This window comes from Neofelis nebulosa, chromosome 2 (assembly GCF_028018385.1).
Source record: "Neofelis nebulosa isolate mNeoNeb1 chromosome 2, mNeoNeb1.pri, whole genome shotgun sequence".
Taxonomy (NCBI): domain Eukaryota; kingdom Metazoa; phylum Chordata; class Mammalia; order Carnivora; family Felidae; genus Neofelis; species Neofelis nebulosa.
The window spans coordinates 28327632-28341683 of NC_080783.1; the positions used below are offsets into that span (position 1 = coordinate 28327632).

General features: G+C 43.6%; 2 protein-coding genes across 2 annotated transcripts; both read left to right on the forward strand.

Annotated features, from left to right (window-relative positions):
• Window positions 1-2487: 2487 nt before the first annotated feature.
• LOC131492839 (gamma-crystallin D) lies at window positions 2488-4377 on the forward strand. Its single transcript, XM_058696684.1, has 3 exons — window positions 2488-2605; window positions 2697-2939; window positions 4036-4377. Exons 1-3 carry the CDS (start codon window positions 2597-2599, stop codon window positions 4306-4308), a joined length of 525 nt encoding a protein of 174 aa, XP_058552667.1. The 5' UTR covers window positions 2488-2596; the 3' UTR covers window positions 4309-4377.
• Window positions 4378-10399: 6022 nt separating this feature from the next.
• On the forward strand, window positions 10400-13063 carry LOC131492842 (gamma-crystallin F-like). The gene is made up of 3 exons (XM_058696699.1): window positions 10400-10500; window positions 10592-10834; window positions 12725-13063. Exons 1-3 carry the CDS (start codon window positions 10492-10494, stop codon window positions 12995-12997), a joined length of 525 nt encoding a protein of 174 aa, XP_058552682.1. The 5' UTR covers window positions 10400-10491; the 3' UTR covers window positions 12998-13063.
• Window positions 13064-14052: the final 989 nt, after the last annotated feature.

Below are 14052 nucleotides of genomic sequence, written 5' to 3' on the forward strand. Positions count from 1 at the left end.
GATTTTGCTCTGATGTATAGTGTTTTCATCTGGCAAAAACTGAGCAGAGTTTGAAAACTCTTGTCTGAGGCTGCAGCTCAATGCCCTCAGGGGCCTGAGAAATGATGTAAATAAATAAAACAACTTCTTATAGACAACAAGGAGTGATGACGAGTATGGGGAGCTATGGGTTGTGCGAACCAACCTAAAGCATCATGAAAAACATCTAAACATTGTGCCGGCCAAATAAAACACATCCCAGTTCCCACAGCCCTCGGGGCTGCCAATGCTCATTTCCACGCTGGTGTGAAAGCTGGGGACAGCCACCACCAATGGCTAACACGGGACTTCCCAGCACACCCAATACCGCCATGAAATGCCCACAGAACCCAACTGTAGAGCCTGGGAAAGTGAGAAGACAAAACCCCAACAATGACTGCAGTTCAATTTTCTGTCCATCCTAGTGGAATGAGACTTAGATTCATGAAATATTTCAACAATAGAAAATAAGGAAAGGGGTACTTCTCGTACACTTCATTCTGTAGACTGACATTTACAGCAGCTACAAAAATCTTTGACTCTGCGTGCAGTAAAATTTAACCTGAACTCGTCTCTTTTGCCTTCACTTTTGTTTGAAACCACCTGAATATTTCGGGAGTGACAAAGGGCTACTTCCCAGACTAGAGCTCAGGATTGAGGGTGCCTGATCCTTATCTCTTATTCTCCCTCCAAAGACAGTCCCTATCAATCATTCCAGGCAACTTGTACAGACCTCTGCTTCAGTGCCACAGGCGTGAGGATTCTCAAGTCTTAGCTTATGTTCACTTAGCACACTAAGTGCAGTTTGAGGCTTTGGTCTGACACACATTTGTCAATCCAGGAATTCTCTGTAGAGCATTAAAATCAAGGCACATTTGGCCCGAGCCAATCACTTTTCAGCTCTGTGAAAACTGTGAGTTGGTTTTTTTCTTTCTTTTTCCTTGTCTCTCCAGGCTGAAATAAAGCCTTTTCTCTTCCTAGTCAATGAAAATACCAAACCCAACTCCCTTGTTTGGTCCTCTACATGTATCATAAATTTGTAATTGTATTGGTGGTCCCCACAGCCCACTCCCACCATGCTCCTCTGGGTGTTCCCTGGGGCTCTGCATTTGGTTCTTTCTCATGTTTTACTATTTTTACCTCTCAACACTCTCCCCGCAGAAACAACTCTGAGCAAAACGACAATTTTAACCTTTTTATTTTGTTAATGATTAATTTTTAAATTATTAATTAAAATGATGGTTTTTTTATTCTGCTTATTTTTCCACTCTGTAAACAGAAGTAATTTTGCAAACATATGCCTTTATCTAGTGGTTAACAAGAACGGAAATCATCATATTGTACGTTAGTTGGTGTTTATTCACAAATACAGACTTACAAAGACTTATGACCCAAAGTCAAGACAAAGTATTTCCATGAGACAACACAGGACTGTGAATAATTCTTTGGACATGAAAGAGGCCAAAGGCATAGGTCATCTTCCACTCCAGTGCTCTTTCCAGCCCATCAAACTATTCTCTTCCAGGCTAATAAATACTTTCTAAAGTCTTCCTAGAGTCTCAGCTTCCAGATTTATTCCTTCCTCTTCCCACACCATTTTAGCTATAACTTCTCTTTGTGTTCACGCAGTTAATCTCCTTTGAGTCAAAAGCTCTGCGTACTCTTGTTCCCCAGAGAAAAAGGGGTATCGGGATTCCTACCAGAAATGGGTTTTCTAGGAATTGGGTTTTATCGTATAATAACCTGAGAGGTCATCGATTTTTGTGTTTTCACTTTTTCTTATTTCCTCCAACTTAGGAATTTCCTTTTTCATTCTTCTTTCTGAGATGAAGCCTCCTAACACTGCTCTCCCTTTTGAATTACAATTGGCCACGCTGAAACATCTAATCCTCAGTCTACCTCCAGACAGGGCTGTAACAAATTCCGACCAGACACCTCAGATCTGTGCTTGCTGGTGTGTTCTTATTGTCTTTGCTATTGTTTGGCGTACCTGCAAGTCCGAAGTTTTGTAAATTCCCTTGATAAACATTCCAGTAACTTACACCCTTCAATAAGAAAATTCTCTTAAAGAACTACTTTGGAATTTTCAACATTTAGCTAAGGTCATGCTCTTCCTATTCACAATTAGTACAATATCGTGGCACATACGTCATATGATAGTTCTCACAGATTAATTTTATATTGACCATATTAAGACTCTGCTTTTTTTTTTTTTTTGCTCCTTCAGTTACATTTTGTTGTTTTTCCCCAACCTATACAAGTAGAAGGATCGACTATATACAAAATGGCTGAAGCTCTGCTTCTATTATTAAATAAACAATGTTCCAAATTACTTTTTTTTCTTTTCAAACGGTGTCAATAGCACCAGACAGTGATAGCAACCCGAATACTCCAGAGAGAATGGGACCAAAACCCACAATGAGCCGGTGGACTTTGACAGCAAAGAGAAAAAAGAGCACAATGAGCCCCTCCTCACCCCGCGGGCCCCTTTTGTGTTGTTCTTGCCAACGCAGCAGCAGCCCTCGTGCTATATAGACCCGCGCGCCGGCGGCCCATCACTGACCTCCATCCACCAGCCATGGGGAAGGTGAGCCCAGCGCAGCCGCAGGCCGGGAGGGGCCCCCGCGCCCCGGGGCTGGGGGCCAGGCCTCTGAGCCTTTCCTCCCCTTGCCTTGCAGATCACCTTCTACGAGGACCGGGGCTTCCAGGGCCACCACTACGAGTGCAGCAGTGACCACTCCAACCTGCAGCCCTATTTCAGCCGCTGCAACTCGGTGCGCGTGGACAGCGGCTGCTGGATGCTCTATGAGCAGCCCGACTACTCGGGCTGCCAGTACTTCCTGCGGCGCGGGGACTACCCGGACTACCAGCAGTGGATGGGCCTCAGCGACGCGGTCCGCTCCTGCCGCCTCATCCCCCACGTGAGTCCAGCCCCGTGACAGGACACAGAATGGGTAGTTTCAAGCAAAGGCTAACCATCGGGAGTAGTGATCATCAAGAATAATTGAGTCTGGACAAAAGACCAGCTATGGTAGAGTAGCTCAATGTCATTTGACACAGACAGAAGCAAAGTGTTACCCAGGCACCAATGAATCAACAAATATTTACTCAGCAACAATGTGTTGGCTGGCCTGGACACGTAAAAGCTATGGGTCCTGTCCTGGAACAACTTGCAATGGAGTTGTAGAAAAAGCACTAATATCCCATAGAAGAGTAATGAACTGCTAGAATATACTGTAGTCACAGAGCAGTGAGGCATTGTAAAGGAAACTTTTACAAGGGTTAATGTTTAAAAGACTTTTCTCTCTTTTGCTCCCCACTTGCATATTTTGATTTACCGGACCTATACAAATAAAAGTGCTTTCTCTCAATGGAGAGAAACACAGAGAAATTTTATGCACATACCCATGTATATTTCAAATATGTGTTTTTTAAAAACACTAAGGCTTTTGAAAAACGAGTCCTTGGGCTTACTGATTTTTCTTTCTCATTTTTCTTTATTGTATTCATAAATGATTCAATGAGAATCAATGATTTCTGAGAGACTTAAGATGCTTAACTTTGCTTTCCACAGAAACAGAAACATCCAAGTCCTTGGTGATTTTTCCAAGATTTATTTTAAATCCAACGCAAGATCATTCATTTCATAGGCTTCTTTTACTGTTCAAAGACACCTGCTTGAAAAATTAAAAATATTTCCCCAAAATGGAAAAAGTAGTAATAAGCTGTTAAAGGTTTGGGTTTCTCTCTGGTGGGGTATACTGAACTCGGTTAATAGTTTATCCTGGGAAATTTTGAACACAGAAAGAGTGGAATTTCCTTCTTAATTCTTTCCGTCACACTTTATGGTCTTGAAAAGGTACCGAATTTCCACCTTTGAAAATGGAGAGTATATTAATATGGAGAATTAGTTAAGGCTTATCCTATATTACAAAACACCTTGAGCTGGACTGCCTGAATGTGTTACATCCATTTCATGGTTTGCTTTTCTCCTCTTTCCATCTCTGGATGGGCCAGGCTGGCTCCCACAGGATCAGGCTCTACGAGAGGGAAGATTACAGAGGCCAGATGGTAGAGATCACTGAGGACTGCCCGTCTCTTCAAGACCGCTTGCACTTCAATGAGATCTACTCCCTCCACGTGTTGGAGGGCTCCTGGGTCCTCTACGAGATGCCCAACTACCGGGGACGGCAGTACCTGCTGAGGCCAGGGGACTACAGGCACTACCATGACTGGGGGGCCACGAGTGCCCGAGTGGGCTCTTTGAGGAGGGTCATGGATTACTATTGAAATATTTTTACTCTACCTTATTCTCCATCTGGAAACTAATAAAATATTTTCTGTGTGCTCCTGGCATTGGTTTTCTTGTGTTTTTCTTTTGTCCTCCTCTTATTTTATTGTTTTATTCACTCACACACACATATGCACAACCACACAGCACAAGCAGAAACCAAGATGTGTGATCCATAACAAATAAAACACACCTCTTACAATAAAAACGTGCCTTCGTGTTAAGTACAACTTTACAATTGGCAAAACATTTTTACAATACATTGTCTCATGTGATTCCCTGGTCTTTAAACAAGCTGTTGCTTCAAAACAGATTATTAAAAATCTGTTTAGATTTCGGTTTTTCTCTGAGGTGTGAGGATGTGAAAACTGAGGTTCAGAGATAGCAGGACCCACTTTTTAAAACAGGGATTCTGAAAACACACACACACACACACACACACACACACACACACACACACGCACACACACACAGGGATCCTGAAGCTAGGTTACCATAATGGGCTTCAGAAGGTTTTGAATCCCCTAAACTGTATGTACACATTGAATTCATGAATCTTTGGCAGAGTCTCTTGCTAACTGAGGCTGTCACGTGACACTCTCTGGATATGGAAACATAAGTGAAAGAATGCTGATGGAGAGAGAAGAGATGGTTCTGGAAAAACTTTTGCCTTCCTGATGAAAAGGAGTGGCTGCCCCTGGTGCCACAGTTCTTTCCTCTTTCAGGCATTTTATACCCAAGAGGGGACAAGTGTGGGAGAAATGCCACAGTTTCAGAAATGCTGGCCTTAATGTGGTCAAGCCCCTGAAACAATGTTTATTGGTCAGGCTCTCCAGAGAGCAGAACCAATAGGATAGAGAGAGAGAGAATATGAGATTTATGGTAAGTATTGGCTCCCTAACGGAGACTGAGAAGCCCCACGATCTGTAAACGGGAGAGCCAGGAGGTGTTATATTATAATTCAGTCCTAGTCCAAAGGCCTGAGAACCAGGAGAGCTAGTGTCTGAGGGCAAGAGAAGATGGACGTCTCAGTTCAAGCAGAGAACTAATTTGTCCTTTCTCCACCTTTTTCTTCTACTCAAGGCCCTCAACATTTTGGATGGTGCATTCACTTACATTGGTTCTTCTGCTTTCTGCTCTGTCTTGTGTTCTCATTGCTAGAATTTTAGAAAGGAGGATTGGTGTGTATGTTCAAAGACCAATCTGATCAAGTCGTTTCCCTGCTTAAAAAGCTTTGATATTCCTCCACCGTCCACAGGAAAACAATTCTTACAAGAACCCAGCCCCAGCCCATCTACTTCATCCCCTATTACCTGACTCTCCTGACCCACCTGAGTCCTCCAAGCACACCAAGCATTTTCACATCTCTTTGTCTTTGCTCACATCTTTTCCATACCTGAATTACTCTTCCCCACCTTCCCCCTGGTGAGCAGCTCCTTCTCCAAAGCTTGATCACAATTCACCCTAATCTCTCAGCCAAAAATGAATCTGAATCACTTCAGAAGCAGAAGCCCCACATCAAATGGACGAGCGATATGGGAATCTAGTAGCTCATGTGATAGGAAGTCTTAGGACAGCACAGGATTTAGGGATGGTTGATTCAGCAGCTCAGCAATGCTAGCAGGGCCCTGGGTTTTGTCTGTCTCCCACCATGTTTAGAACCTGCATCATCCTGAAGCTGGTATCACTGGTAACCATAGGAGAGCTTCTAGGCACAACTGGGACACCATACAAGGAAGGTTGGGGGAAGGCGAACACCCAACCATCGTCGCCTCCAACACAATGGTGTCCAGAGCACAAATTCCCAGGATTAAAGAGGACCTGGAAATGTTATCAGGTTCTTGAGTATAAGCTTTTGTGATATAAGCTAATTGGAATGGAAAGAATAAAGGGAGAAAGAGGTAGGAAGCCCGAGGAGGGGAAGGTACTAATAAAAAAAATTTAAGACACTAATTATATCAATTATTCTTTTATTTCTCATTATAAAGTGAGAGGATTATAAGCAAGTTAAAATAAACTCTATTTTAAATGCTGTTTAATTCCCTTTTAATTCCTAGAATATAATTTGTTCTTACAACCTCAGTAGAATTATCGAGAAGTTAGTATTAATAAAATTAATATAGATGTATTTTTGTCTTTTTGCTCATGAAGTATGTTTTCAATTGTGGTAAAATATACATAACCTAAAATTTACCATTATAACCATTTTTAAGTGTTCAATTCAGTGGCATAAAGCACATTCAGAACGTTGTGCAAACATCAGCACTATTCATCTCCAGAGCTTTGTCATCACCCCAGACTGAAACTCTGCACTCATGAAACACTGACTCCCCATTCCCACTGCTCTGTAGCCCCAGGTAACCTCCATTCTCCTGTCTCCATAAATCTGACGGCTGTATCTACCTCAAATAAATGGAATCATATAATAGTCGTCCTGTCTGGCTCATTTCAGTTAGCATAGTGTTCCTGAGGTTTGCCCATGCTGTGGCATTTGTCAGAATTTCATTCCTTTTTAAGGCTGAATAATATTCCATTCAATGCACATACCACATGTTTTTCATCCATTCATCCCTCAAGGAGTATTTGGGTTGTTTCCATCTTTTGGCTATTGTAAATAATGCTACTGTGAATGTTGGTGCACAAATACCTGTTTGTATCTCTGCTTTCAACAATTTGGGGTAGATGCACAGAAGTGACATTGCTGGATCATCTGGGAATTAGATGCTTAGCTTTTTTGAGCAACTTCCAAACAGTCTTCCATAGTACCATTTTACATTCCCACTAGCAATGCACAACATTCCCAATTTTTCCACATCCTCACCAACGGTTGTTATTTTCTTTTTTTATAAGAGCCATCCTCACAGATATGAAATGGTATCCCATTGTAATTTTGATTGCATTTCCCCAGTGATTAGTGATGTTGAGCATCTTTTTATATGATTATTGCCCATTTATATATTTTCTTTGGAGAAATGTCTGTTCCTATCATTTTATTAAAAATTGATGTTTTGGGGGGTTTTTTGCTTTTTGCTTGTTGTTGATGAGTTATAGGAGTCCTTAATGTACTTTGCATATCAGTGTCTTATCAGATATATTATTTGCAAATATTTTCTCACATTCCATGATCTTTCACTCCTTTTCACACAGAAGTTTTTATTTTGATGAAGTCCAATTTACCTATTGCCCATGCTTTAGTGTCATATTGAAGAAATCATTGCCCAGTTCAGCGTCATGAAAGTTTTCCCCTATGTTTTCCTTGAAGAGTTTTATGGTTTTAGTTCTTACATTTAATCCATTTTGAGCCAGTTTTTTATATGGCGTAGGGTAAGGGTCCAACTTCATTCTTTCGCATGTGGATATTCATTTTCCCCAGTACCATCTGTAAAAAAGACTTCCCTTTTCCAGTGAATGGTCTTGCCAACCTTGTCAAAATTCCATTGACTACACGGGGAGGCTCTGTTTCGGAGTCTTTTATTCTCGTCCACCAGCCCCTGTGTCTATCATTATGCCAGTACCATGCTGTTTTCATCACTGTGGCTTTGTATACGTTTTGAAATCAGAAAATTCAAGTTCTCCAGCTCTGTTCTTCTTTTTCAAGATTCTTTTGAGTTTTAGGGTCCCTTGAGACTTGATGTGAATTTCAGGAGGGATTTCATTTTTATTCCTGAATAAAACATTGGAATTTCAATAGGGACTGGATTCAATCTGTAGATCACTTTGGGTTGTATTGATATCTGAACAATATTGAGTCTTCCAATCCATAAACACATGATGTATTTCCATTTATTTATATCTTCTTTCCTTCAGCAATACTTTCTACTTTTCAGTGTATAACATCCTTACTTTAAAAAGACTTAACATTTGGGAGCATTTTCCATGTCCTTAAATAAATCATTTGAGAACATGATTTTTGGTAACTGCCTAGCACCTCGTCACACAGATGCTCTATAGTTTACCGAATTAATGCCCTATTTTTTTATATTATAAACAATGGTCTGATAAAACATCACTATACATAATGTTTGCATGTACCTTTATTTCCTTTGGACAAATTCTTACAGATGAAACTATTAGATCAAAGAAGTGAAAATTAAGAGGGGTGGGAGTATGGGCAAAGCTATCTTTTTTTTTCTTTTACCATTTTAACCACTTTAAAAAAAATTTTTTTAACGTTTATTTATTTTTGAGACAGAGAGAGACAGAACATGAACAGGGGAGGGTCAGAGAGAGAGGGAGACACAGAATCCGAAACAGGCTCCAGGCTCTGAGCTGTCAGCACAGAGCCCGAGGCGGGGCTCGAACTCACGGACCGTGAGATCATGACCTGAGCCAAAGTCAGACGCTTAACCGACTGAGCCACCCAGGCGCCCCCCGCTTTAACCATTTTTAACCACATCGTGCAGTAGTGTTACCTATATGCACGTTGTTGTGCAGTGGGTCTTTAGAATTCTTTCACTTGCAGAACTGAAAAGAAGTTTTAAAATACATATTAATAGTGCTTTTTTGACACAGGACTATGGTTTTAAATGTTTCTCCATAGTTTCCAAATATTCTATAAAAGTAAGAATGTGTAAAGGAAAGAATGTGAATAAGGCTTATTAAACTTGTGTGCAACAAATGAAATTTGTTCAGGGAAAACAACTTTTTAGCAGTAGACTTTAGTCACAACAATCCAGACTAAGGAATGAGATAGAGCGTATCATGTTGTATCAAGTTGAGGAACAGCTTCTTCAAAAGCAGTGGTTTTTGGGGCACCTGGGTGGCTCAGTCAGTTAAGTGTCCAACTTCAGCTCTGGTCATGATCTTGCAGTTTGTGAGTTCAAGCCCTACATCGGGCTCTGTGCTGACAGCTTGGAGCCTGCTTCTGATTCTGTGTCTCCCTCTGTCTCTGCCCCCCTCCCGCTTGTGCTCTCTCTCTCGCTGAAAAAAAAAAAAAAAAAACATATATATATATATATATATATATATAAAGCAAGCAGTGGTTTTCAACCAGTGTTGATTTTGCTTCCCCAAGGAACATTTCTAATGTCTCGAGATATTTTTGGCTATCACAACTAGGAGAATAATACTACTAATATCTTGTGGGTTGACGCCAGGGATGCTGTTAAGCATCCTTAAATGCACAAGACAACTACCCCACTACAGAATTTTTTGACCCAGAATGTCAAGATAGTGTGAGGCTGAGAAACTCTGCTCTAAAGAGAGCTGAGTTAAACTCTGCTCTGAAGGAGCCACCAGGGGTAGAGGTGGGGATCTTGGCAGAGTCAGAGCCTTAACTACAGAGCAACCGCGTCTTGCCCAGGGCTAGGAAAGGTTAAGATTGTAGGATTTTTAACCTGTTACATTTGCATGTTAACTTGTATTCATCAGCAGCTAGAACTAACTAGCTTAGCACCTACTTTGCAAAATTATTAAATAGAAAGCTACCGAGTAAGAACAACAAACTTGCACCTCATGAATTCCAAAGGTGAGGGTTTCCTGGCCAGAGGTGCCCCAGCTGAGGCTCCAGAGATGGCCCTGGTCCCGCCCAGTGTCCGGGGAGCAGAGCAGAGGCCAGGTGCCTACACAGCACGCTTCCTCGGGGTCCAAGCCCCTGTCACCCCTCCTCAAGTGTGTCAGCATATCTGCTGTAGCCACTTGCCAGCCTGTAGGTTCAGAGACGGGACCTCTTGGAGGGAAATCCCATCTAATTTCAAATGTATTGTGGAGGAGGCGGTTCTTGTCCCTGCTCAGACCCTCACACCAAGGAAATACTCTCTAATCCAGATGCCTCATGCTGGGGCCTATGCTGACCTCGGTCTCAGTCACTACCCGGCCTTGGTAGTCAAAAAGGAGATCATTTTGAAACTGTAAAAGATAACCCAAATACCTCATTACAATTATTAACTGGCTAAGGGCCTTTGCTCAGTTCCAAATTCCTAAACAGGCTTCATTTAAAGGCCCCACAGGCACCAAGTGACAGTTTTAACGCGGGTCATCAGTTCGAAAGCACTGGAGAGTCTAAGAGGAAACATACAATAAGTCCCCCACCCCACCCCCGCCGTCATTATATAGAAAAGAGCGAGAGAAAATCCCCTCCTCACCCCGCGGGCCCCTTTTGTGTTGTTCTTGCCAACGCAGCAGCCCTCGTGCTATATAGACCCGCGCGCCGGCGGCCCATCACTGACCTCCATCCACCAGCCATGGGGAAGGTGAGCCCAGCGCAGCCGCAGGCCGGGAGGGGCCCCCGCGCCCGGGGGCTGGGGGCCAGGCCTCTGAGCCTTTCCTCCCCTTGCCTTGCAGATCACCTTCTACGAGGACCGGGGCTTCCAGGGCCGCCACTACGAGTGCAGCAGTGACCACCCGAACCTGCAGCCCTATTTCAGCCGCTGCAACTCGGTGCGCGTGGACAGCGGCTGCTGGATGCTCTACGAGCAGCCCAACTACTCGGGCTGCCAGTACTTCCTGCGGCGCGGGGACTACCCGGACTACCAGCAGTGGATGGGCCTCAGCGACGCGGTCCGCTCCTGCCGCCTCATCCCCCACGTGAGTCCGGCCCCGCGGGCCCCGCCGAGCCCCGGAGCCACATGGGTGCTCCAGAGGCGGCATTCGTCGTGCAGGGTGGCGGCCTCCTTTGGTTGCCTCTCGCCATGGTCTCCTCTCCTTTGTCAACATCTCTAAGCTTTCCTTCCATTGCAGAAGTATGCGAGGGGACGCTTCTCTTTTAAAAGTTCATTCTGCTCTGCTACAAGTAAACTCACCTCTACTGGGAGAAAGTAGGGCACCCGGTCCGTTCAGAGAGTCTATGCCCCAGGCGAGGCGGTGAATAAGCAGCACGTTAGCACCTTTGCATCAGGTGGCCTGGGCTACTTCCTGGGGCTCTCTCTCTTCTTCTGTAGAATGGGGCTCGTGAAGGCGGCTAGCTCACAGGGCTGGAACGAGGGTGAGAGGTGGGCACCTGGCAAGCCTCCCCTCCCCCAGCCACCACTGTTAGCATGAGCCTCCCGCCCTGCTTCCCGATCAGGCAAAACAAGTGGCCGACAGTGTGATTCCAGCCGCTCCGGCAAAGCCCGCTGTTACCCAAATAAAGCCCCAGCGGCCTGGAATTCTGCAGTTAGGGATTCTCTAACCTGACTGCGACCCAGTCCTGTGGAAAAGGTACCGCTCCGGCCACGTCTGAAACCCCCTCGGAGGGTTTAACGCCTTGATAAGACCCAGCCCAGCACGAGGAGCCTGAAAACCTGGGTTTCCACGTGCCTGCCCCGACCTTCCACGTGACACGCTGAGAGCTCTAGTCACGAGCTTCTCCTAAAAGAAGAAACAGGTGTGGGGCTGTTGTGGCGACCAAATCACGTGATGTACACGTGGGTCCTTGACGACCATGGAAGATTCCTCACTAGCAGCCCTTAATGCTGCAGGATGATTGCTTGGGAGAATTTCCTGTTTATTACCTAAAGCAGATTTGCAGGAGCATATCCTAGAGCTGAGAATTGAAGCTAATCTTTGTGATGGCTCTTGCTTTTCAGGATCTTAGAGAAGCAGGGCTTAAAGGAGAAGGGAAGGGTCTTAGGATTGCCTGGACTGGACTCTCTTCTTGAATTGCCACCAGTCTGTGACTTCCCCTGAAGGAAAAGCAACTTGACTTCCTTTCCCACTAGCTTCTTCTAATACTGTTGAGATTCAAAATTATAACTTTTTTTTTTCCAGGGATCATTTAAAAAAATTTATTTAAATAAATATATATAAATTATTACTTATATATAAATAGTATATAACATATAAATTTATAATACATAAATAATAAATTTAATTAATAAATTTAATAAATATATAAAATAAACATAAATTTAAAATGTATATGATATATATAAAATATACATAAATTATTACTTAAGAATGATACTAACTAAGGGTGCCTAGGTGGCTCAGTCAGTTGAGCATCCAACTTTGGCTCAGGTCAGTGGGTTCGAGCCCCGTGTCGGGCTCTGTGCTGATAGCTCGGAGTCTGAAGTCTACTTTGGATCCTGTGTCTCCCTCTCTCTCTCTGCTCCTTCCCCACTCAGGCTCTGTCACTCTCTTTCAAAAATAAATAAACATTAAAAAAAAAAAAAGAATGATACTAACTAGGGCCAATATGTATGGTTCATATAGGTTGTGGTCCTAGCTCTAGGGAGCACTATTCGTCTCTTTATGCGAATGACACCTTCTTCAGTTCTGCAGTATACAGCCTATTCAATTGCACACAGCTGCCCTGGTGTTGGCTATCTTTAAAATTTGTCATCTTTGATGTAGAAAAGAGAAGGGAATGTCCAGTCCCCTGGTCATCTTTGATGTAGAAAAGAGAAGGAAATGTCCAGTCCCCTGGGGGATGTGTCCCTGGTTGCTAAGGGCTAGATTTTCTGACTTTTCCTCATCTGCTAATTGCTGAACCCACAGACCAGCTCCCACAGGATCAGGATTTATGAGCGAGAGGACTACAGGGGCCAGATGGTAGAGATCACCGAGGACTGCTCCTCGCTTCACGACCGCTTCCACTTCAGTGAGATCCACTCCTTCCAAGTGCTGGAGGGCTACTGGGTCCTCTACGAGATGCCCAACTACCGGGGGCGGCAGTACCTGCTGAGACCGGGGGACTACAGGCGCTACCACGACTGGGGGGCCACGAGTGCCCGGGTGGGCTCTTTGAGGAGAGCCGTGGAATACTATTGAAATATTTTTACTCTACCTTGTTCTCCATCTGGAAGCTAATAAAATATTTCTTGTGTGTTTCCTGCAGTCACGTGGTCCTCTTTTCCTTTCAGTCTCCTTGGAAGGGCTCAGCAGAAAGGAAGCTGAGAATAATGTGGCTTTGCTTACACTGATCAGTCATATGTGGTATTATGTGGTATTATGCGCCCTTGTCGCAGCTCCTGCCTAAACACTTCCAGCTTTCTTTAAAATCCTAATTTTTTTTTCTCTAAAACAAAAATTGGAAGAGAGAATACATTATTTTGTGATATGGTTGCTTCTGTGACTGACTGCTGAAGTTGTTGGAAGAAACTTTGAAATGAAAAGAGGAAGAGGTGAGGAAGAAAACAGAAGCCAGCCGCTAGCAAGCTGCTGCAACCTCCAAAAACCAAAAAGAGGTCACAGGCTTAGGGCAGCGCGGTGGCATTTGTACAAGAGGGAAGTGGTTGCGTGTTGAACACATTCTGAACACAAAAATTCCCATCGGATTCAAGGTGCAGGAGAGGGTTGTCCTATGCCATTGGGCGGATGGAGTTCTCTTCAACCCAAACAGAGACAACTGCAGGAGAAGCACTTTTGGGGAGGGAAACCAGGTGTCCCATTTTGTGCAGGAAGAGTTTGAAATGGCCAGGAACATCAGATGGAGTTGTTGACCAGATAACTGCTTAGTGGTTAACCAGGCAACCAGCCTGGGGTTCAGAAGAGAGGCATGGGCTGGAGATCAACGTTTGCAAATTATCAGAGGGTAGATGGTATTGAAAGTCACAAGATGGGATAGGATCCCCCAGGGCATGTATATCAGTGAAGCCTTGGGCACCCCAGCTTTAAAATGAATGCATGGGAGGGAGGACTAATAAATTATGCTAAAAGTCCGATGGCTTACACAATAAAAGCTTTTTCTTTTATTTAAAAAAATTTAATTTCACGTAAAAAAATAAAAGAGGTGTTTAAGAAACAAATGGTACTGACTTTTTAGCTAGTTCTTTTTTTTTCTTTTTAGAGAGAAAGAAAGCAAGCAGGGGAAAAGAAGAGACACA

Coding starts and splice junctions, on each gene's coding strand:
- LOC131492839 (XM_058696684.1), top strand. Junction 2,940..4,035: donor CCTGCCGCCTCATCCCCCAC/GTGAGTCCAGCC, acceptor TGGATGGGCCAG/GCTGGCTCCCACAGGATCAG.
- LOC131492842 (XM_058696699.1), top strand. Junction 10,835..12,724: donor CCTGCCGCCTCATCCCCCAC/GTGAGTCCGGCC, acceptor CTGAACCCACAG/ACCAGCTCCCACAGGATCAG.